This window comes from Suillus fuscotomentosus (genome assembly GCF_016647785.1).
Source record: "Suillus fuscotomentosus strain FC203 chromosome Unknown F5891scaffold_73, whole genome shotgun sequence".
Taxonomy (NCBI): Eukaryota; Fungi; Basidiomycota; class Agaricomycetes; order Boletales; family Suillaceae; genus Suillus; species Suillus fuscotomentosus.
In genome coordinates, this window is record NW_024539585.1 from 177,094 (window position 1) to 200,881 (window position 23,788).

General features: G+C 46.7%; 8 protein-coding genes across 8 annotated transcripts; 6 read left to right on the plus strand and 2 right to left on the minus strand.

The window, feature by feature from the left end:
• Window positions 1-1,423: 1,423 nt before the first annotated feature.
• F5891DRAFT_1194763 (beta and beta-prime subunits of DNA dependent RNA-polymerase) lies at window positions 1,424-5,614 on the minus strand (the record flags this gene model as incomplete). Its single annotated transcript, XM_041367999.1, has 15 exons — window positions 1,424-1,471; window positions 1,521-1,794; window positions 1,850-1,886; window positions 1,940-1,946; window positions 2,000-2,125; window positions 2,188-2,241; window positions 2,295-2,384; window positions 2,416-2,833; window positions 2,889-2,968; window positions 3,024-3,464; window positions 3,521-3,792; window positions 3,843-4,324; window positions 4,376-4,858; window positions 4,922-5,466; window positions 5,519-5,614. The coding sequence occupies 15 exons, from the start codon at window positions 5,612-5,614 to the stop codon at window positions 1,424-1,426; spliced, it is 3,453 nt and encodes a 1,150-aa protein (XP_041220530.1).
• Window positions 5,615-5,656: 42 nt separating this feature from the next.
• Window positions 5,657-6,457, plus strand: F5891DRAFT_1281370 (uncharacterized protein; the record flags this gene model as incomplete). Its single annotated transcript, XM_041370466.1, has 2 exons — window positions 5,657-6,088; window positions 6,138-6,457. The coding sequence occupies exons 1-2, from the start codon at window positions 5,923-5,925 to the stop codon at window positions 6,455-6,457; spliced, it is 486 nt and encodes a 161-aa protein (XP_041220531.1). The 5' UTR covers window positions 5,657-5,922.
• A 2,531-nt stretch (window positions 6,458-8,988) lies between these two features.
• F5891DRAFT_1130754 (uncharacterized protein) lies at window positions 8,989-10,593 on the minus strand (the record flags this gene model as incomplete). The annotated part of the gene is made up of 8 exons (XM_041364570.1): window positions 8,989-9,076; window positions 9,124-9,302; window positions 9,355-9,483; window positions 9,535-9,667; window positions 9,720-9,913; window positions 9,958-10,066; window positions 10,129-10,272; window positions 10,580-10,593. 8 exons carry the CDS (start codon window positions 10,591-10,593, stop codon window positions 8,989-8,991), a joined length of 990 nt encoding a protein of 329 aa, XP_041220532.1.
• Window positions 10,594-12,440: 1,847 nt separating this feature from the next.
• F5891DRAFT_984653 (uncharacterized protein) lies at window positions 12,441-16,068 on the plus strand (the record flags this gene model as incomplete). The annotated part of the gene is made up of 11 exons (XM_041377483.1): window positions 12,441-12,522; window positions 12,577-12,796; window positions 12,855-12,863; window positions 12,935-13,215; window positions 13,262-14,163; window positions 14,357-14,674; window positions 14,721-14,926; window positions 15,137-15,330; window positions 15,393-15,719; window positions 15,791-15,850; window positions 15,959-16,068. The coding sequence occupies 11 exons, from the start codon at window positions 12,441-12,443 to the stop codon at window positions 16,066-16,068; spliced, it is 2,709 nt and encodes a 902-aa protein (XP_041220533.1).
• A 303-nt stretch (window positions 16,069-16,371) lies between these two features.
• On the plus strand, window positions 16,372-17,089 carry F5891DRAFT_1254394 (uncharacterized protein; the record flags this gene model as incomplete). Its single annotated transcript, XM_041369955.1, has 4 exons — window positions 16,372-16,420; window positions 16,472-16,559; window positions 16,693-16,937; window positions 16,987-17,089. Coding segments are annotated over 4 exons (485 nt in total), but the record flags the coding sequence as incomplete, so codon positions are not given.
• A 505-nt stretch (window positions 17,090-17,594) lies between these two features.
• On the plus strand, window positions 17,595-18,145 carry F5891DRAFT_1060614 (uncharacterized protein). Its single transcript, XM_041362884.1, has 3 exons — window positions 17,595-17,662; window positions 17,719-17,919; window positions 17,975-18,145. The coding sequence occupies exons 1-3, from the start codon at window positions 17,650-17,652 to the stop codon at window positions 18,121-18,123; spliced, it is 363 nt and encodes a 120-aa protein (XP_041220535.1). The 5' UTR covers window positions 17,595-17,649; the 3' UTR covers window positions 18,124-18,145.
• A 427-nt stretch (window positions 18,146-18,572) lies between these two features.
• On the plus strand, window positions 18,573-19,065 carry F5891DRAFT_1060617 (uncharacterized protein; the record flags this gene model as incomplete). Its single annotated transcript, XM_041362885.1, has 2 exons — window positions 18,573-18,682; window positions 18,735-19,065. 2 exons carry the CDS (start codon window positions 18,573-18,575, stop codon window positions 19,063-19,065), a joined length of 441 nt encoding a protein of 146 aa, XP_041220536.1.
• A 1,238-nt stretch (window positions 19,066-20,303) lies between these two features.
• Window positions 20,304-21,811, plus strand: F5891DRAFT_1254398 (uncharacterized protein; the record flags this gene model as incomplete). Its single annotated transcript, XM_041369956.1, has 9 exons — window positions 20,304-20,339; window positions 20,398-20,508; window positions 20,532-20,558; window positions 20,603-20,685; window positions 20,741-20,850; window positions 20,904-21,067; window positions 21,121-21,324; window positions 21,384-21,429; window positions 21,555-21,811. The coding sequence occupies 9 exons, from the start codon at window positions 20,304-20,306 to the stop codon at window positions 21,809-21,811; spliced, it is 1,038 nt and encodes a 345-aa protein (XP_041220537.1).
• Between the last annotated feature and the right edge of the window lie 1,977 nt (window positions 21,812-23,788).

The window sequence follows — 23,788 nt, forward strand, 5'->3', positions numbered from 1 at the left end:
TGGCGGGTATGCCGACAACGATATTCAGCTTTTTCTGAAAAACTACAACTTTTTGCATCTTTGGTGAGCTTGGAAAAAACTCAAGGAGAGTATGGTCACTATTTATCAACAACTTTTTTGCGAGTTCACCCCATGATCTTCCAATAATTGCGTGGACTTCGGAACCTACTACCTGGTAACGCCGAGAGCCCAGGCAGTGAAGAACAGTCTCGGAGCACACGCGTTTATTGTGTCGATTCCTTGAACCTAGATCCGGGTTTTGATAAGTTTCTTTTCGGGATCTACATGGGTTGCACAGATATTATCCGGGGTCTAGAGTAGCCAGGTGGCCGAGCGCGCATGGCTATACCACAAAGTATCTCCCAAATTCGGGTAATTCCTGTCTCGCAACCAAGTTTTGATACTTCTCACCCCACACCCCGCAGATGCCGTAATAATTCAGGACTCTAGCCACCTCCTGCTGGCCCTCCGCTGGCTCGCACATTAATATTGTCGTATGCGTTAATGTCTAGACTGACATCTTTCGTGCTATCATGCATGGTCATATTACAACGAACATCTGCACAGCATCAGCGCCTAGTCTGGCCAAACATGAACACGCACAATACTAATGGCGGTACTAGTCCACAACTAGGCCGCCGCCTTAGTAACGTCAAGGCTCCAAGCTTCAGTCACCTGCAACAACGGTTATGCTCGGTTAACTTCGTAAGGAGTCTGACTCCCGTACGTACCGCTCTGACTAACAAGTGTACTAAGCACCTCAACAGCGTGAAGAGTTTCCACTCGTCACTCCCGAGGCTCCGGGATACACTCCTTTCGATTCCCTCGGAGCTCTGCATACTTTCACGTTTCACTATCACTATTACTATTTTACGTTAGAAACAGCTAAGCTTTGTTGGTATGCATACCTCGATGCACAACACACCGCCATTCACTTCTATCACCTCCATCTTTTCGTATATGCACTAGCATGTATTCTGGCACAGCATACCAATCGGAATCCACCCATTTTTTTTGACTTGAAAGGGTTTTCGCGATCTAGTAACGAGTCAAATTTAGCGTGATCAGCGCTATCCCTAATAAGTCATCAGTCCTATGATTGGTTATCTCTCTCGATCTAAGACATACATTTCCAACAATTTTGAGAAATAGTAAGGGTTGTAGACTGTTGTCAGGAGCACGAGTGAGGACGTTGGAAATTGCAGTTTCAGTTGCTAGCTATATCCTCTCAAATTCGGCTGTCCTCAATATAGATCGATCGACTCCAGCTGTACATGATCATCACATTACACTCCAGTGTACACGGGCCGGGTTTCCGACAAGTCACAGGTGCAATGGTTGTCCACCAACAGCTGTTAGGCTGTACAGCCCTAATGATCAGGTGGAGGATGGAAGAAGCATTGTGTTGTATTATGTTATACAATTATGCGTCATCAAGTATCAGTCGGGGAACGACATTCATTGCCATCAGCTGTACGGACAATCAGTACTTAACACGAAGTGTACGAACGCTGACAAACCTCCTGGAATAATAATTTTGCAGCGTACGGAATGGTGAGCTTGGCCATCTTCTTCGAACTCTTGCAGTATGTACACCACCCGTTGTATCCCATCAGTCCGCATTCCTGGCAAGCGTTCACCTCGAATTTGTCGGAAGAAATCATCAGGCGTTCGAGCAGCAACTGAGTAGCACCATAACCTATAAGACAGTCTCGCTCCATTTCCCCGAGCCGTAGACCACCCTCGCGGGACCGACCTTCGGTAGGCTGGCGTGTTAAAGTCGCACGTGGGCCTCTTCAGACAAGTCAGTAAAAATTCGCCAGGATTTCTCAGGCTCATTCGATCGTACCTAGCACGGGCATGCATTTTATCCATTACCATGTGTTCTGTGGCGCATGGGAGTCAATCGTAGACAATGTTAATGTGGGACTTCTCTCACTCAGTTTCTGTGAGACAATCAGTCAACTGAAACCTTATACGACGCAGCGAATTGACATACTTGATAGTATATTGGACCAAAATAGACATAAGCTTCCAGGGCTTCACCAGTGATACCGCTTGTGAGCATATCTTTTCCGGCATAATTAAAACCATGCTCAATTAAGATCCGGGACATGTCTTCGACCTGTGGTAAGATAATTGGTAATCAAAGTTCGATTGGCGCTAGCGCTGGTATCTGTACTGTACCTTGGAGCCCCCAAATGCTGTACCGTACTGCAGTTTACCACTTAAGACCCCGGCCTGCCAAGCAACATTAGCCCACAGAACCGCACGTAAATGTCGGTGGAAGTTACCTTCCCTGCTAAAAGCTCGATCATCTTACCAACCGTCATTCGAGATGGGAATCCATGTGGGTTCATGATGGTATCTGACCCCAAAATTAACTAAGTGAACGTCAGTCAGGGACATGTTTACTTTACCGGGGTTGATTCCTTGATCGTTGAAGGGCATGTCCTCTTGGTTTACGATCAGACCGCATACACCTTTCTGGCCATGTCGAGAAGAGAATTTATCACCCAGTTCCGGCCTCCGCGTCTGGCGGATCAAGACTTTGATCAACGTTTGGTCGTTTTCGGTGTCGCTGATCATGACTTTGTCAATGTAACCAGCAACTGGGGATTTATAAGACATCGGTGCGTTCTTGTAAGGGACCGCGGCGGCTTGGCCGCTGAAAGTATTATCGTTGGCATTCGTTGGCATCTGCTTGTTAACATAGACATCCCCCGGATCAACCCGCTCGCCGACGCCAGCGAGACCGTCGAGTTGAATAATATCATATTTTTTCTGAGTTTGCCCGTTCTCATCCAAGGGAGCATCTGCCAACCGATCAAAGCTAGAGATCGATGCTAAGACAAAGAGATACGGTCAACCAAAAAAACACCACTCACGTGCCGTTTGGGTATTTCCGAATGAGGGTAGCGTTCTTGCGCAGAACTTGACACCTTCCATAACCACGGTCGAGACTTGCCTACACGTCAAGTTAGATCACCTGCTGACATGTAAAACAGCAAATGGTGACCAACTTTGTTTTGAATGAGAGCATCTTCGATGTCATACCCAGAATAACTCATCACCGCAACTGTAGCATTTTGACCAGCTGGCAGACGATCGTACCCAATAAGTTCAATGGTCTTCGTCTTGACCATCGGCTGTTGCGGATACACGGATAAGTACAGAAGCGTGTCGATCCTATTCAGTTGGTTGTACCCGATTGCGCCTATCGCCTGTTTACCCATAGCACATTGATAGGTGTTTCGGGGTGATTGATTGTGGTGGGGATATGGTATAAGACCGGCGACAGCGCCCAAAATGGTAAACGGTTCGATCTCCAGATGCGTAGTCAGTGCGACAATATCGGACTCATAAAGTGCGATATAGGAATCGTTCTCTTCATTCACATCGAGGTATTCCACAAGACCATTTCGGAGGAAGTCATCGAATGAGGCAGTACCTTGCTTGAGTTGCTGAACGACCCAAAACAAATTACCAGCTTGCTTTAATATCAGAAAAAGAATCATACCGCGATATGTTCTGACGTGACTCTTGGGCGGCCGTTCTCCACGATGATCATTGGTCGACAAATTCGTCCACCGTCGCTTGCTATGTGAACAGCGTGATGGTGGTGATTAACATAAATACCAACAAACTCGCTGAAGCGGCCCGCTCTGCGCAGTCTGCGGAAGTTTGTTACAAATCGCATCGGGTACCGAGTCAGGCCAATGATTGTGCCATTCACATTGACCACAAATGTATGTGGTCCGTATATCTCCGTGCCCGTGGCTAAGCTGATATCTGGCAGTGTATTTCGTAATAGAAACAGGTATGACGCGATCCGAACGCACCTTCGACGCCGAGCATTAATGCCAAACGGACGATTGGCCCTTCTTCTACATCTGTGGTGATATGCGTCATCAAGGCAAGATTCTTGACTAAACCACAGGCTTCTCCTTCCGGAGTATCACTTGGACATAGCATACCCCACTGACTAGGCTGTAAAGCACGAGGTCCGCTGACCTTTCTAGTCTTTTCAAATTGAGATGATATGCGTGTCATCATTCCGAGGGCAGATATGAAACTCAGTCTGCTGAGAACATGTGTGACTCCTGCACGCTCCATTTTGAACCTCTTCAATGACCAATTCCCAGTGGAAATGGCGCGTACAAATCCGGCGGTTATGTGATCTCCCTGGAATTGCATCGTATTGAAAGCGTCGAATTCATTGGTCCTTGACGGCTTCTTGAGAACCTTATCGATAGCTGATTTGAGGTTGGAATTGAAAGTTTTGAATAGGTCTTCGAACAGCAAGGCAAGTAACTGTCCCGCACTAGGTAACATTGACCCATCGACAATGGCAAAAGATAGAAAATAGACCTACAGTTCTAATCGTTTGTTGCCAACATAATCCCGATCGTCCACCATTTTTTCATCATCCATCGCCATCAAAACCCGGCGAGTCATGGTAGCCACGAAAATCGCCTTGGACCGGAAGTCCAAACCTACCACAGGAACATGGGCTAGGATAATTGTCGCAAGTGCTTCTAAGGCTTCTTCCCAGGCGGGCCTTCGTGGACCTACAACTTTTCGGTTGACCTTTACACGGGATCCTATCCATTCAAGTGCTTGATGTCTCGTGAATACGCCCGACTTGGCAGACTCCTCAAGGTTGGCAGAAAAGGCAATCTTATAGGCCTCTGTATTTCCAGCAGTTAAAAGAAGAATCTCTTTGTCGGACTGGATACCGAGCGCTTTTAAAGCAATAACAATCGGGACATCTTCGTGAATGCAATTGTGTCGGAGATATATTTTTCCTTTTTTCGTGGCAACATAGGTTTTGGACTTGAGCCCACCATGAGTTGAGCTTTAATGCGGATTAGCCAAAGGAGTCTTAAGAAGAGAAGTTAAGATATAGAGAACGACTCACGAAGTACATGTTGCTTGCACGATCCCCTTGACACTGTCAGTTTCGACGATTATGCGATTCTTGCTCAGCTGCTCTTGAACAAGAATGACCTTCTCCGTGCCTTTGACAACAAAATAACCTCCGGGATCAAGTGGACACTCCGTCATTCGAGCCAGCTGCGCTTCATTCCTGCCAGTGAGCACACATTTGTTGCTCCTCAACATGATCGGCAGTCGTCCAATGTTGACGTTAGGTCTGCGCACAACGTTCTTTCCTCGAGTGTATTGAATAGTGACAAGAATCGGGGCACTATAAGTGATGTCGCGTAGCCTACATTCGTGAGGCGTGATACTTTTGTCTATCGCGTCCAAGTCTGTGCGGTCCGGGAAGCCGACATGAATATCCGTGTACTTGAGCCAAAAGCGAGGATCGACATCTGAGGTGACCTTGTTGTTGCCTTTTACAATGTTTTTGATGTCCACATCGACGAAATAATTAAAGGAGTCGATATGCTGCTTGACCAAACCTTTAATTTTGAGGAATGCAGGTAATAATAACCATTTGTCCTGAGGTGTCGACAATAAGTGCAATGAGGACTACGCGAAATGAAAAAAATACCTCGACCCTCTTGATTGGATCTGCAAGTCCTAAGCCGCGCCAGTTCGTGCGATTTGCATGCTCCCAATCATTTTCCTCCTCCACGATAGTGGCCATTGTGGTGATTAGGGACGCTATGGAAAGCCTAACAGCCGCGCTCTGTTACCGCCTGTGACATGGCCCATAAACGGCAGTCACAACTGGTGGACTCCGTACCTCTCCGTACACCTCTAATGTTGAGAGACTTGTCAGTACGCAGATGTTGTTGCGAGCACCAGTGAGCTACAGGTCATTAACAGAGCGTGGCTGTTAGGCTACCAATCACGCACCTCAGGCAGCACTTCTCGGTGCCTATAGAGACCCGGTTTCTATGTTATGGGAAACTAGCCTGTGAGACCCACCCTCCCGCCATCTAATAAGAGTACATGCTCTCGCATTCCCTCGCGGGCCTCCAGCACCTCCTTACGAGCCTCCAGGGCCCCTCCCATGTGGGCCTTCAGGATACCTCCAATGCTCCAATGCTTCCAGACGCTACTTCCTCCACTAACACGAGTACCATTCAACATATTCGTCAGCTCGGTAGTTTTGCAGGTGCGTTTCAATAGCTTTGCTCCAAGTATGTGATCATATCATTCCCAAGTTCTTAGTACACTAATTGATATCCTGCGCATCATCTCGCACCCCTCTCGTACATCCATTGCATCCTCTGATGCATCCTCTCTCGCACCCTGTCGCACCTCTGTCGCACCTCTGTTGCACCCTATCGCACCTCTGTCGCACCCTGTCGCACCTCCATCTCATCCTCTCGCACCTCCGTCCCATCCTCTTGCAATCCTCTTGCACCTCCACAGGCTCCACCCCATCCTCTTGCGACCCTCTCGCAGCTCTGTTCTATCCTGTCGCACCTCCGTCCCATACTTTCGCACCCAAGAGAATGCAGACTGGCGACGACGCTCTTGACACCACGGAAGCTGCGCTATAACTCGGTGAGTCAAACGTCTGATGTTTTCGAATATATTTAGTAGGTCTTACAATCACTCCAAGTTCTCCATCGCGCGGATTGTATCCCGAGCTCCCTACGCTACTCGAACCCGAGCTTAGTGGACCACGAGCAAAACGTGGCACAGTCGATCGTATTCAGATAAATTCAAACATTCACATTACTCGATGTCTTCTTTCCTGCCCGTCTCGTCCATCTCCTCTCCCTCGTTATCCTCCCCGCCTTCTTCCCTCTTCCTGCTCTCATCCGTCGTCCGTATTCGTCTAAGTCACGTCAGCAGTTGCTGACGTGCACTGGGCGTTTGCGGTGTTGGGAATGGTGTGGTGGAGCTCGAATATCGATTGCACAAAGACACGGTCCGGGCCGATGGATCAGTGAGGTTTGGCAGCGATGGGTGCCAGGGGTCCTGCAGAGGTGTTCGAGGTCTTAGATAGTCATATATAGCATGTCTTAGGGTTAGGTTCTAAACATCCTTTCCTCCAGCTTTTGCTGTGTGTTTGCTTGTCTGAGGCTTTGCTTTGCTTTGGCTTTGGCCATTTGCTGCCTTGGGCCTTTGTTTTGAGGTTCTTGCTGCTGTCCTTGTCTTGTTCTCACTGCTGTCCTTGTCTTGTTCCTGTGTCTTGGAGGTTTTAGCCTTGCATCTGCTGTCCTCTCGCTGGTGCCAGAGTGTACTGTTCCACCAAGACACAACAACGTCAATGTTAATGTTAATCGAGGCTATTAGACTTTTCATAGAACGCTCACAGCTAGGCGCACCCCCTACACACCCCTTCTAAAAATGGTAGTCTTACTTACATAACTGTTGGACTTCAAAAGAAACCTTCTGGCATGCAGCCAAACTTCCTGAACTAAACAGTGGCCATATGTTGCTCTTTTGCCGTTGAGTCGAGAGAAGACGATCATCAAGAGACACAGTGCTTGAGGGCTCAGTGAATATGTACCTACTACCAGCCACAAAAGTTTCTGACCAGACATTGTACACCCTCCCAGGGAAAAAAATGTACCCATTATTTGTACACCACCAGCTGGCAGCTGCCGCTTTAGGCCATAGTGATATAGTGAGAAAACTATTTACTCCAGTTTAATCTTGTTTATACCAGGGTAATTGGACAAGTGTGCTCCTCAGCAGACATGTCCCTTGGGTCTTCCCGTGTTTATCCTTTGGGGCCTGTCCCCTTGCCAGTCAACTCTCCTCCCTTTTTCACCACCGAGGCAACCACAATGACTTGGATCAGGCTGTTGCACTTCACAGGGAAGCACTAGCTTTGTGCTCAGTCAGTCACATAGAGTGGTCCATGTCATTAAAATAACCTCGTGGTTCTACTCTCCTCCCTTTTGTACCACTGAGGTGACAAAGACAACAATGACTTGGATTGGGGACATCAGGAATTTGACTTCAGTATGACAAAGATTTAACTAACTTTATCTAATACACAATATAGAAAATATATATCACAATTGCAGATCAAATGATAAAGGAATAGATAGGTAGACTACGTTGGCAGAATCTGCCAAAGTTACAATATTGTTAGACCTATTGGAATCTTTCAACACACTGTTAAGTTGTTATTAAATCCACCTAATACACCTAGCTTTATATAGGTAGACTACAGTGGTGGGATCTACAATCATTGACAGTGCGACGGGGACAGCAATGAGTTACCTGGTGTTAGCAAGGTGCTGACGTTCCACCTAATACACCTAGCTTTATATAGGTAGACTACAGTGGCGGGATCTACAATCATTGACAGTGCGACGGGGGACAGCAATGAGTTACCTGGTGTTAGCAAGGTGCTGACGTTCCACCTAATACACCTAGCTTTATATAGGTAGACTACAGTGGCGGGATCTACAATCATTGACAGTGCGACGGGGGACAGCAATGAGTTACCTGGTGTTAGCAAGGTGCTGACGTTCACACCTAATACACCTAGCTTTATATAGGTAGACTACAGTGGCGGGATCTACAATCATTGACAGTGCGACAGGGGATGGCAATGAGTTACCTAGTGTTAGCAAGCTGCTGACATCACACCTAATACACCTGGCTTTATATAGGTAGACTACAGTGGCGGGATCTACAATCATTGACAGTGCAACAGGGCATGACAATGAGTGGCCTGGTGTTAGCAAGGTGCTGGCATCCTAACTAATACACCTGGCTTTATATAGGTAGACTACAGTGGCAGAATCTACAATCATTGACAGTGTGACAGGGCATGACAATGAGTTACCTGGTGTTAGCAAGTTGCTGGCATCCTACCTAATACACCTAGCTTGATATAGGTAGACTACAGTGGTGTGATCTACAATCATTGACAGTGCGACAGGGGATGGCAATAGTTTGGTCACCCATACACAATCACAACCGTCTCTGGGTAGGGGCATTCCCACGCTATACTAGCTCATAGTGCTGCATTATACATTATGGAGAATTCTTTTATTGCATTCACAGGCATTACAGCGCGATACATCTACGAAATACAATGGACTAATGAACGTCAGCAATAGCTCGTTCTCGAAGGGCAGCACATTTTTCCCTGGATTTTTGACAGCGCGCTGTTTTTGCTGATGCTGCACTCTGAAGAGGAAGAATTAGGGAACACCCGACTGCAAATATATTAACTTAAAGCTCAAGATATAATGCGTGATTGCGAACCGAGTCCACCACATCATCAGGTCACATACTTCTTCACTTTTGTCAGGATCTTCCAACAGGTCGAGAATACTATGGTAGAAATTTTCGGAGTCCGTGACTGTGTCTGTCCATGAGAATACAGACGAGGAACTCAACAAAAACCGAATCTGAAGGAATAATCAGCCACAAGACGAATGAACGATCAGATCTCATATGCGCCTGCGTCGCAATATATGCAAGGGAACCTTTTGTCACGCTCTTCATGCCGTGGAGGTATGCGTTGCCGGAGCGCGTAGCTTTGGGCTCCTTATCCACCGAGCTCGGAGATGTAAATACATGTTTGAAACCCTGTCGAATGAAATAGTTAAAGATAAGAACTTTATCGTAGAATGAACTTACAAAGACGAGTATCTCACTTCTTAATAATCCATTCCATGGATCTTCGGAATCGTAAACATAGCCAGAATATAGAAAAATAGGCCACTGATCACCACGAACTGCGGTTTCACCGCTCTTAAGACTCTGCTTGGTTCTGGGTAGCGTCATGATATTTAGATTAATGGAAGATGAAATTTTAGACTTACTCTGCATTCAACCAGTCGAGGCCTGCGGGACAGAGTAACGCACCAGTGACCTCATGATTAAACCCCCGGTCGGACTTGATGTTTCGCGAGAGAGGCGGTATGACTGCCTGTCCTCTGGGCACGAGCCATTCGAGGACAGCAGCTTTGAGGGTTTTAGTATCGTCTCCTCGTGCACCAGAAGCCCCTTTACCCAGCTACAAAAGGTAAGTATGATGATCTTCCAACATACAAAACTTACCATTTCTCCCACATAAATGATATCCTCCTCCTCGCCGTTTGTTAGACGATCCATCAAACCAGGATATGAATCTAGTAACTCTATGAATACCCTGTGTTCCTGTCGAACACTGCGGTCAGTGGTAGGGTCAGAATACTAGCGGCGGCTACTAATAGATGCAACTGAACTCACTCAGCTGGAAAATCCTCCAGGGGAGAGTCCTGCAATTCTTCGAGCCAGAGTATACCTGCAGTCAAGAGAGCGGGATAGTTACATAATGCAAAGACGGTACGACCAAAATGTCGACCATGCAGAACAAGGGGATTTGATGAAGTCCTGCTCAGGACAATTCAGGAACGCACTAGCAAGGGTGCAACTTGAACCACTCACGCCTTTTTACGCGGACCCATATGGAGCGCTGAACCACTGCGCTTGCGTGATGCTTCGTCAAGAGAGGGAGCATTCTCATCGTTACCCATAGTCATACTAAACTGTACGATGTGGTAGTCTACATGCCATAGGAAATGAGACACTATATATATCAATTCGAAGTGACACGAGAACGACTCGTCATCCGAGTGCCATCGATATCATAATAATAAAAAATCTCGCCAACCAAGCACCATCGACAAAAAAATCTCACCATCCTAGCGCCATCGATGCCGTGAGGGAAATTGAATCCCCGTGCTGCAATATCGGGGTGCATGACGTAAGCTCGTGCGCAGGTACCAGTAGTAGTATACTCATCGGCATTGTAGCGATTTACTTCCATTTTATTTTGGCCCCTTTCTATTTTTTTACAGATAATATACGAGTCCCAGGCAGTTAGAAATGAAATATGTTCTAATTGAAGGTGTCTATTTTACTTTCTTTCTGAGTCATGGCAACGTGCTGAGATCAGGGAATGCCGAGGTGGCACACATAGCGACACAGCTCGAAGTCTCGAAGTCCAACGCCAACAGTCATGGATGGGTTTCCGTGGGCGTTCCCCACCGAAAATACATCCTCGGGAGTACCGGATGTGTTCAAGCAAATGAACATGTTTGAGAAGCATGGACAGCCTCTTCAAAAGAGAGATTATGATATGCTGCACACCCCTTCCTTCAATCAGTATAAGAGACTCCTCCGTCCATGACACTCACCAGATGCTCTGTCCCTAGCACACTGACTCGCCAATCTCATATCTGTACTGATCCACCCTCATGTCTTCGTCAGTCCTTTCGAAAAATACGACCGCCGAATGGTTATACTTGTTCCATTGCAAATTTCATGCCAGGCAGAGCCTTGTTAGGACGAGGACGAGAAAAGCTGGGTTTGGCTCACCATCAATTTTCTCTTGTACTGACACCAGCAAAAATTCCCAGAACAAAGCAAACAAACACGAGCTACGCCCAAGTCAGCGCTAGCAGGTGACCACTACGGGTCAGGCCAGGTTCGAAGGGTAGTACTTATTGTCTAGAAACAGACAATCTGAAAATGAAGTTCGTCGATAAAACAAGGACACAGAGAAACAGAAAAAGACATACACAAATTTTGCCGAAGGGGCGACAGACTTTGGGTAACATTAATCCATCATCAATCAATTGTGAAGGTATCGTATCATAGGTGCTTGAGGATGATGGTGTTTGGCGACAACAATGCAAGTCGGGGACGTAGTGGCTGGAAAGGGGTTCAGCCAGAGAAAAGACGTCCTGATATAGTGAACAACTATATTCAAACTCAGATTGAAGCGGTCTTTGCCGGCTGGGTCTAAATGTAAAGTCATTCACTATATCAACCGCTATTTCATCAATAGTGTTGGTTTTTTCCGCTCCTCATACATTATAATATATAGTATAGCTACTAGTGATTTAATTTCAATATCGATATCGATTTGCGCGATTTGGGTCTTGGCAAAGGCAGCGGTGCATTATGGTGTCGGTCACACTTACGCCCCTTGCCACGACCTGTGCCGAAGTTTGTCATAGCCGTGAGTGCATACTAGTAATGGGACTTTCGAATCAATTCTGAAAATTAAAGTTCAACTTAGTTCCCAGTCATACCATTACTTCGCCTATGGTCGCCACGTTAGTACTACAAAAGAAAGGTGTTTGCGCGCAGAAGTCATCCGCCACACTGGCGGGCTGGACTCCGAGGAGTCCACAATCATTGTCTATTACTAGTAACTCCGACGAGTCTTCAAGTTTAACAGTCCGAGTCACGGTAGTAGTTCCAGATTAGTCATTCACTATAAATACCAATCACTGTACACATTTGCAGTCTTCTTTCTGCTCACTGATCACTACCTCGATACGATATATCAGAGCCATACTAACTACACCAGGATCGAGTTTCAGTGAGTAAACTTGGCATACCAACTTGAATATACGGTACTAGTAGTACATTACGATGAGGCTTTTACCTATGCAAAACGAATTTAACGTGAACTTCGACTACTAGGTGCCAACCGTGACTATCATACTACTACTAGTTACAGGCAAAGTACGGCAATACTCGGGCTAGTAATGACTCCGAGTCGGACTAGCAAACGCACGGCACTACCGATTGACGAACCGCCCTCGAAGCGCATAAGGAATGACTCGAATGGTGAGTGATGATGATACTCGTCGCAGTTATCCCTCATGCACATGACCGTGACAGGGACATGTGTGCCATCCCCACTTGAGGATGCAGGGACGTGGTCTTTCCTAGAACGATACCTCAAGTCCGAATTATCCTACGGACAGGCGGAAGAGGGATTGATATCATACCTTGGCAATCGATACCGCGAGGATGACTGGAGAGAAGCCAAACTTGCGGTATTCTCTGGTGATGGCGATGACTACGAAGCTATGAATAATTTGATGGCCTTGAAAAGAAGGTACATACCTGAGCCCTCCGTATTGAGTTCGACGCTCGTAGCTACGTTTGCATCGAAGTGCAAACGAGTAAGTGCAACATTTCTTCGATGAGCCTACACTAAAGAAATGTAGGTGAAACATTGTATTTTCATCGACAGGGAAGCAGGAGAAGGTGTCGACGAGGAGGAGGAGGAGGAGGAGGAGGAAGAAGAAGAAGAGGGGTACGAGTATGGCCTCCCTGCGCGTCCACGACAAGTCACGACCCTGCCGGGACCATCAGCTAAACATATGTTGTCTAAGAGAATCGATGAGATCTTCAATGCATACGACACTCAAGCTCATGCTTCCAGGCCACCAGGAAGGCTCGGATGCATTCCTTACAGAGCTGCCTGGTCCTCCGACACGATCGACAACAGGATGTATTTGCTTAACGTTCACAGTATGTTTAATCTAAATCATGTAGCATCTGACTCATTATTTGGTAGGAACTGTCACGGACTACGTCGCAGAACGCCTTCGGAGTAAAAAAATCTCCGTTATCGTGTCCCCCTGGGTACCGGGACAACTTTACATGGTCTCAGAGAGTCCCCGGGCCATCGCATCATCACTCCCGACATCACACAGACTCTCCGTGAAAGATTATTTTCGGATCTCGGACGAAGAACGTGCGGTAGTCGAACATCCACAATCCCAACTGCCATCTAGTCCAGGGTGGGTAAGGATCATATGTGGCAAGTACAAGAACGCCATGGCCTACGTCACAAATTTGAAGCCGGCAAACGAGTCGCCATCTGGTCACCCTCTTGTCTGGGTCTTAGTTGCTTTACGAGACTTTCCCTATCCTATGCCTAAGGGATCTGTGGCATTACTGGACCGATCTCGCCTTCCAACTGGCAATGCAGTATCTGATATCATTCGTGATGGGAAGGTTGTGGGATGTTCGTATAAAGGAGAAGAGTATTACCAGGGGCTGTTACTAAAGAGTTTTCACCGCGATCTCTTAAACATTGTCGAGACCCCTCATCCCGACGAAATTCGACTGCATATTGATTCTGGATGGGACAGACCCTCCATGAAGATAGCTGAGCGGGCATTTTCGCTGGAGTTCTTGCGCATGGGCGATTCAGCCAGGGTCATCATCGGGGAATTTGGCGCAGAGATCGGCGAAGTAGTCTCGACAGACCACACATTTCGTTCTGTCCGTTTGGAATACAACATCGAGGGAGACAAAATACAATCAGAAGTTCGACTCCAGGACATCGAGCACGTGTTTTGGGTTGGCGATACTGTCAGAGTCGTAGCGGGTATATACTTAGGTTTAGAAGGCCACATTGTTCAAATGACGGACGACATATTTCACATTTGTCAAACCTCTACGAAGGAAGAGGTGGGTCCATGGTGTCAGTATAAATCTTATAAAACTAACCTAATGCACAGGTTGAAGTTTCAAAGTACTATTTGGATCGTCGCTCTTTGAAGCACACATTACAAGCACAGTTGCCAACTCAGCAATCTTTTGAGCCTCCCCCCAACCCGATGATATTCAAATCGGGGATGTTATACAAGTCCTTTTCGGGGAGCATATAGGGAAATGCGGTATTGTAGACTGGTTTCCTTCGGGAGGGACCATGCTGTGGTTCCGGGATGCAAACCCTATGCCGACCACTGGTGACGATACAAACATAGGACCCCCGAGTATTCAAGTTCCTGCAGTCATGGTTCAACGGATCCGCCTCCCCCCAACAATCAAATTCACAAAAGACAGGGGTTATGATGTCAGACCTGGGGATGTGGTGAGTGTCGCTCGTGGGCCGGAGTATGAGGCGACAGGGATCGTACAAAGTGTCAACGTTCCAGAGGCTTGCTTGACAATACTGTCCACCCGTGACCACACAATCGTAAGTTTAATGCAGCTCAACTTGAACATCTATTAAATTGTTACAGATCAACGTACCTATCAGATTCGTGATGAAATTGCGCAATGCGAATGTGGACTCATTCAATCACGTTATCGGTAAAGAAGTATTCGTTGTTGGTGGTAACCTGAAGGGCTACCGAGCTACACTGTACAATATTGGGCGCAAGGATTGTGCTGTTGCAATACATGGACAGAAGCGTACGACACTCAAACGTTCCGATGTCGTTACCAGGTGAGTGGAATGCTTAGTATATTCGTGGTATTGCAATTGCTTACGGTGGTTCAGTTATGGCATGAGGCTAAATGGTGCGATACTCGAAGGGAATGACCTGGTTTCTTTCTGTGATATGCGGCAAAAATCATATTTGATAGTGCAACCTCCGAGAAGTATAACCCCCCCACCTGAAAAAATAGTCCCCTCCAGCTCTATTACAAATGTCAGCTCGTTGTCCTCTGATGTCTTGTCCCACTGGACCGCCAACCCCGAGGATATTGACTTAGCGCTCAGCCCCTCCGAGCCGGCAACAGACAATCAGACCGCTAATCTCAACTCATCAGCATCCGACCCTTGGACTATCAACGAGGGCGATATCTGGGACAACATTGGGGCTAGAGCCGAGAAACATGGAGACAACGGTGGGACCTTCAAAACGAAGGCATTGGTTCACTGCCCACTTACTTTATTATTATGATTATAGGCTCACTATCCTGGTTGATGAAGAAGGAGTTTTCTTCGACATTGCTTACACATCATGCATTGTTGAAAGTCTCGCCAAGGTTTGAGCAGGGCAGGTTATGCAAACGATTCGTATCGACTGCGTGTCCCGACCCCTTCTGCGGCGCTAATGGACCAGCACCTGAGGGGTTTGTCGCAGTATTCTGCACATCCAACGGCGCAGGGGCTCGGATACAGCACTATCATGTTCCCGCCAGTGATCTTAGCCCAGCTCATCCACGCAAAAAGAATCAGCATTGCCTCGTTTTGGACGGGGAGTATCGCGGGCTCGTCCTACCTGTGTCGAAATGTAACATGAAGTCAAAGACTGTCAAGGTTCTTTTGATGACTACGATTACTGCAACTCTGCATTTCGACCAGATATGTCTTGTGGAACTCACACAGCACCGACTCGGATAGATGGTAATGCATTTGTTCACAGTAATTTGACCGTGACTGCTACTGTACTGTTTTTCACATGTAGTACTATGACTCGATACTCAATCACATTTCATTCGATACATGAACTACTATATCATCGTACTACAGCTTGTAACTGCCGGTTCATGGATGCATACCGTACTAGTAAAGGATTGAATTGCACATCTGCCGCCGAGTCCTCGGTGCGGCTCATACTATCACTCACCTTCAAGTTCTGAGTCAATCATCCTACGTGATTTTGCAGCTATGTTCTAGTAGGGCATGAGGGTAACTTGAAGTCGTGTTGTCAACAACAACAATAATCCCATGTTTGCTGAGTGGTGTACGCAGCGATGAAGACTCGGAAGATGGCTGCCTCCAATGTACTGATCGTCGGATTGCAAGGCCGCCTCGGGGCTGAGATTGGTAACCCTTTTATAAATACCAACAAGCATGGTTCCAACAAACTCATTTAATTCTCATATCTTCCATAGCAAACGGAACATTTATCTGGCGGGTGTCAAGTCCATGACGCTGTACTAGTATGACCCAGAACCGGTCATCATGCAGGATCTCAGCTCACACTGAGCAGTGCGTGCTTACTAGGCATCACATTGCCTCAAGTTGAATTATTTTCTACAGTAGTACTTCCTTCGCAAAAATGATATCGGAAAGCCACGCGCAGCATTCACCCTCAGGCTACCGCTCATTTAGCCGAACCGAATGCTTAGTACGTCCCCGTCTGGAATCTTGGGGGAAATGCAGGACAGAAAATCTCAGTTGATTTAATACCGTGACGACCTTTCTAAGTAAGTCCATGCACTATCATACAGCCATCATATTGTGATGTCGATTTTCTCCAGGCCGTTGTCTTACTATGTGACGTCTCTTACGAGAAACAAGTTGAGATCGACGACTGGACACATCAGAATGGTGTTCACTTTATCTCAGCGGAGACTCGGACCCGTGGTCTTTTTGGGCACGTGATGGCTACGACTCCCTTTTTGATCAGCTCCGTCACAGTCTTCAATGACTTTGGTCCAAAACTTCCTTGCGTGGATCCTACAGGCGAGCAAGCTCTTACTGGAATGATTGTGTCAGTGCAAAAGTAAGTCTTATGAACTATAACTCCAACATCCTATCTATACTATTATTAGTAAATGGCAGGACAAGGAAGGGCTGGTAACATGCCTCGATGATGAATCAAGACACGGTCTTGAAGATGGCGTCACGTTCACTGAAGTGCAGGGAATGACTTAACTAAATGGTTGTAGTAATCCTCGCAAAGTCACAGTGAAGGGTCCATATACTTTCACCATCAGCGACACTTCGACCTAGTAGTATGTTCGAGGTGGGATCTTTACCCAGGTGAAAATGCCCAAAATCCTCCAGTTTGTGAGTTATACTCCAGTTTCATTAAATTGTAATTTACTTTCTCTTCAGAAATCCTTGCGAGAGTCGCTTGCAGCTCCAGAGTTCTTCATGACAGACTTCGCCAAGTTCGATTGGTGAGGAAACTCGATTTGCGTATGTCTGTGCTACTGGTTTTGTATACCCACTTCCTCGCAGCTGAAGCACTGACCCATGGCTTGCCCTCAGCCTCTATATAAATTCACAGCAGCTCGAATTTCCCTAAATCAAATCAACATGGCCAATACTCCTCACGCCTCAGCGGTTTCCTGGCCTCTCCACGCTTATGGTATTCAATTCCTGTCGTCAAGTAGTACCATCAACCCCACTGAATATATCTAATAGGCATCACAGTCGGACGTTTGCTAGAGATGGGAACGGAGGATTTCCTAGATTTGAAACGTAGTGGAATGCTGGGAAACGGTACGTTCATCGATTCTATCTCTCTCTGCTACGTTGGAGCTCACACTTTGTCAAAGTTCCCGTTATTGCCATTCTTACTAAATACGATATGCTCATCGATCGGGTGGAGCGAAATCTAGATGAAGCCTCTCGATGGATTGAGCGACAAGCCATCAAGGAACTGACCAAGCAAAAAGCAGATGCCGAGGTTCAGGCTAACTGCGTTGGACCTCTAAAGCAATTTGCAGGGTCTGGTATTCCCCACGCTACGACCTCTAGTGTGTATCGAGACTCTGGTAGGTTCATGCATGCCTCTGAAGTGTAATATCACAGCCAAAGAAGACTATGAGGAAACGCTCAACCGCCTGATCAAGATAACTGAAAGCTGTGTCGGTCAGCATTCTGCGCCCGAGGCTGCAGTGATGACTTCCGTCACTCAGCGAGTGGATCCTAGACTCAAAATAAAGGCATCAATTGAGTGAGTCTTGCTTGTTTCATTCTTATCTGGTGATCTACGCATTGTCAGGGTTGGCAAGAAAAGTGCATCCCGGTTTCACGTTCATAATTACTGAATATGGTCTAAATTTTCGTGTCTTGAAGAATATTGGAAGGCGCTTATGTCATGCCCAAGGTTCAGGATCCGCAAGATGTGGGATGGTCTATACGTACTTCACGCTGACATCGTCGATGTATGGAACTTCTGTGACCCTCATAAGGTGATGGCTCTCTTATTTGTTGTTGTCGCACCCGCCCTAACATGATTTATGCACAGTACTTGCATAGCCAAGAGTTCAGGGAACTGATGATGAAAATAATCCATACAATACAAGCTGGACTTACACCTAATCTCAACAAGACCGTGTAGGCCGGTCTTTTACGTGATGGATAAATTTTTATCTCATTTAATGTTTACAGGACCTCTGGATTATCCATGCTGGGCACTATTGTGGGCATGATGTCGGAACCTGCGGCTCCCATCATAGTACCAATTCCAGCAAGTGTCGTACTTGCCACGTGGGTTTACGAGGTATACCAGATATCGTACGCACCATTATTTTGCGTGTACGAAAGGATATCGACACTTCTTTGTCAGCCACGCGGTGCTTCAGTGTTTCATGTCCTACATTATTCACTTGACGCTTGTGCTGCAGACACTTTATCTTGTGTCAGACAGCCAGGGACTCACTCGTAGGGCCATCAAGCTGGCGGTCGCTTCCTACCTCGCTTCCCCATTGAGCAGAGAAGTTCATACTCGGATTCAGGCTTATGATATGCAATTGATGATCCTGGGACGCGCGGATCACGATACCTTGGATAAAATTGCTGAGGTGATGCAATTTTATAGCATCGATGAGACACATATGTCCGAGTCCAAACTTCGGGAAAAGCCTCTAGTAGATTTGTCATCGGACGAACCATGGTAAATCGAGAATCGTAGCACTCGATTGTATGTTTCGTGGATCGGTTTGTGTATGTGCAGTGTCTGAGTATGATGTGATTGCAGGAGGTACTATACCACTGGATTCACTATGGCTGATCAAAACAATGTAGTCTCACGTACTAAGTTACTGCAAGATTTTACTCGAACCCTGTGAGTCGTACGATTTCAAGTTGCCAGCCTGAGTGAAAGCTTTCAAGCTCTCGATAGAACTTCCAGGCACCATGATTATGACCAACAAATGTCCCACTTCGCACCGTGACCATACTGCATAGTGCCAGATCCCGGATCAGCCGATTCTCCCCGTCGTCTACTATTCCATCCTCGATGATCCTTCTTATTTCAGCCGTCAATTTCACTCCTCATTCATACAGTGATGGTCGTCCAGTACCCCATTGTAACGGGGAGCCCCGTGCAAGGGCCGGCAGGACGCAGAGAGGCCAGGAGAGCAGGCTTGGAGTGAGCATGAGATGGGTGTAGAGGCATGAGCGTACCGTATATGGTGGTCACCGTACTACTAGGTAGTACTAGACTCGAAGCAGGGTTAGAGATCAGGGTCTCAGGGGGTTCGGGGTCCCAGGCTTCATAGTCCGATGTACTACTACTACTACTACTAATTAGTACTACATGTTGCAGACACACGGTTCAGCCTTTCATAGCAGGCAGCAGCGCATTTTCTTCCTCTCTCTCGAGTGCAAGGCTGGTGGTTCCACCGTCACTGATCACTGTCGTCCCACTAGCACCTTCAAGTTACTCTCCCTCAATCACCTTCCCACGTCGCTTCTGCATTTGTTCTCTTTGCTCTCTTCACTCTCCAGGTATGACCATTGAACGACAAAGGGGAACCTACCTCTCCGCTCTCGCACATTTCTCTTCCACCATCTGTGAGTAGCCAGATGGTCTATTTTCTTCGTCGTTCTGATATCCGGGCGGAACAAGTATCATTTCATATTCTGGAATGTTCAGCCATATCCAGCTCACCAAAGGACTTTCCCCTCATACGTCCGACGATCTCCGCCCTCTTTTATGTACCGCAATAACTAATACGTGTGAGGGAACGTCCCTCCTCTCATAAACAGTGTCCCCACCGTCAGGGCATCCCAATATCTCCTATGGGACTCCGTCACTTGCGACCCTTCAAGCTCCGCCATTCGCAAGTCACTCCTACAATAATCGTCGCTTGGGAAACTCACTACAAAAACAGTACTCTACTGACACGTGCATATGTGTAGTTTGAATGCTCAAGTCCAGACGTTCAAAGTCAGTCATGTTGTGCATGATGTAGCTTTTTCACTAAAAACAACCTAAAGGCACAGAGCTCTCCGCTCACCATAGGCGTACATTCTCGCAGTCCTCAGCGGTCGTCAGTTTTGCTTGGTATGCAGGGGCCTCATCCAATAACACTCCAGCTTATGGTTTCGTCGCTTCTGTACGTGATTGTCCCTGGTGAAGCTTCTGGATGCCTCAGATGGAAGGTTAGTGTTCATATACATTTTCGTCAGACTGTTGATTGACCTTACCAGCTGAGGGCCTCATACCCGATCATCGATCATCACGAGAGGTTTATCGCTCCTCATAGTCTCGCATTCAACTCGACAGCCAACAAGTAAGCCTGTCATTTATATTTGATCATAATCACCATGTGCGTCACGCACACCAAGACTATACTGCGGTTTCGAAGCTGCCATCGAGATCTTTGACATACAACAACCTGGGGAGGGCGATCGGCTCCCGACCACGCCTTCCAAGAAAAGTAAGGATAGCCTTAAAGGTAAGATGCGAGGTTTACTACTCGTATAGATTTTGATCCGATTTCCGAATCAGGCATTATATCTAGCGTAGCTTTCTCCTCTTCTTATGACTATCATGCGATCGGCAGCTTAACACCTTCCTCACCAGCGACAAATAATATTGCATTGTATTCGGAGTCAAATCAAGCAGCTATCACGCCTGTGGGAGGCGCAGATTTTTATTCCGGAGTCACGCAGGTATGTCGCCTTCAGAATTAAATTAGTCGTAAAGCTGATCTTATTCCTTGCAGCTAAAGTTCAACCCCACAAAACCGCACATTTTGTATGCTGCATTTCGTCGACACGATGCTATATATGCATGGGATCTTCGCAGTGATACATCTGTACCTGTAAAAGTCTTCAAGACATCCCCTGGTCCTCGCAAAACCCTGACTAATCAAAAAATTGAATTTGACATAGATTACGCTGGAAGATGGTTAAGCGTCGGTGATCATGTACTTTACTTGCTCAGATGTCTGTCATTCAGGCTTTCTGGCTAACAACCTGGTTGTAGGATGGATGTGTTTCGATGTTTGACCTTGAAGGTTCGGACGAACTGGGTTCTGAACAGTCACCAGTGACTTCACCACAGAACATCGCCCCAAAGATGACTTTCAACGCACATGGAGGCAAGTGTATCAAACATCCCCATTCATCCCTTTGTAACTAATGTTTGCAAGCGAAGATGTAATCGGCTGCGTGGCATTTCATCCCCTGCGTTCTAGTCTCCTGTCAGTATCTGGCTCACGCCATTTCGATGAGGACAGGGGGGAGGGTGATTCTAATAGCTCTGATGGGGATTCAACAGACCGAGAGTCGGATTTTGAGAGCCAGAAGATTATCGCACTGTCAAAGCGCCGACCACTTCCGAGTCCATATGTCAAGGACTCTTCTTTGAAGCTTCAATCATTCGAACCCACGCAGACTGTACAACACGCTTGACTGATACTTGTTTCGAGCTGGTTTATAGCTCAGTCCAGGTCGTCCGTCGAACAAAGGCGAGATTTCGGTTGGCTTCTGCTTTTGCCAACAGTTGTAAGTGATGTCAAAGACATTAATATAAGAACTTATCGCACCCACTGTACAACACATGTATTCTGACTGGTCTAGGGGAATTAAGAATCATGACATGCATTGTTACACAGGGTCTTTTGTACCACACAGTGATCTTGATGCGTTCACTTGGTGCAGAATGCTAATTTCTATTTCTATCTTGACCTCGAGTTATTCATGACAGTAGTATATATATCTTGTAGCGATAGAATGTGATAAACATATATTGTTATTTCAAGAAATAGCAAGGTTTGTGTTGCAAGTTTATCGTGTAGATTCTGTGCTTGCTGCATTGAGGAAACATACAAACATTTTTATCGGTCTCCTCGACCTGGTCTGTCATTGTCACTTTGATTGAGATCCTGGATGCCAATGCGCCTGAGGCTCGTAGCGTCCAAACTTTTCCCGCTGCGATGATCCAGCCAAATTACTCAATGGAAGTATGATGAATTTGCGAGATCTAAGAGGTGATGATTGAGATCGGAAATTTTGTGGCGATTGAATTGCTTCAAGTGATTTTGATAAGCAAGGACGAAACATTGTCCTTATCGCGAACTTCGTGATGCGATCATTGCACATCTCATACACGGTGCAGTAGGGCTCCCACGGGCAAGGACTACTCGGCATCTGGATACTATGGAGCATGAAGAATTTAATCATGGTCCAACACCTAGAACTTCATCTTTATCATGATACCCCTTCAAGTTGGAGCGCATGACCTCAGGTATGAAGAACTCAAGAAGTCACTGTCAGGGATTCCACTGGCACATGCATAACACAAGTGCATCCGAAGAGCGGTGTTTTGTACTAAACAGTACTCAGTATTCTCACCAGAAGAACCAGGAACTAAAATTACAGTCATCGCGGCAACGTTCAAGTTAGGAGCACTGAGGGCGCATAAACACCAGTTTTTAAATGAAATACTACGCGCGCCCAGTGCGTGCTTCCATCATGATGCGAGCCTGAGGTACATTATGACTCGAGTGATTATAATTGGCTCGTCGTAATGAGAAGGCCTATCAGACGATCCTGGACGTGTACTATCTGATCTGACCATTCGAAAGACGTTACCCACGTACGATCGATTGTTGTTTGTGCGAGTCAGCTGCAGATGAAGAATCATGAGTACGAAAAGCACGTACAAGGATCATTCACTGCATGACCACATACAAAACACATCTACTACTTCATGCCATCAAGGACATGAGCAAATGAGAATTCGTGCGTGTGTGATAGGACCCCGCATTCGCAAACTTGAATGAGGAGCATGGATCACGGGCCAGTAGGAGATGCAAGTAGTAACTTCCCCCCGGCACGCCAAAATAGAAAAAAAGGCCAGTACCAGCATCAACGCTCGGAATCAAATATCGACAATGGAACACGCCTCAGCATGGCGCAGTTAGGGTTCAGCCCATATGATAAGTACATACTGTTGTAGAGAATCATGCCTCTCATGGCGTGATATGGTAGTTTTCACCAAGGAGTATACAGCACGAACTCATAGCATTACTCTGTGCGCTACCCGCAGCTATCTCTATATGAGGCGCAGCTTTCCCACGCAACGCGCGCCATGCGCGCACCATTCCCGCGCTTCACGATGTATACGCGCGCGCGCGTTCCCACGCTTGCGCGCCCTATAGCGCCAGCCATCCAGATGCATCCATCCACTGTCCACCAAGCTCCCTAGTATGTATATTTCCATTTCCTTTATTAGCATAGTTCCACCTTTATTTTTATCATAGTTTCTCACTCATATATATTTTTACATACCTATTCGGTAGCGCTTCGGCTCCGCATGAGCGCGCTTAGGCGCGCTATATAAGCGCTAGCAGTACATACTACACTGGACCTACTTTTCCTACTTTT

Excerpts from the sequence above, each read along its gene's own strand:
- F5891DRAFT_1060614 (XM_041362884.1), top strand. Across the intron at positions 17,920-17,974 it reads TCCCCACGCTACGACCTCTA|CCAAAGAAGACTATGAGGAA; the intron begins GTGTGTATCGAG and ends GTAATATCACAG.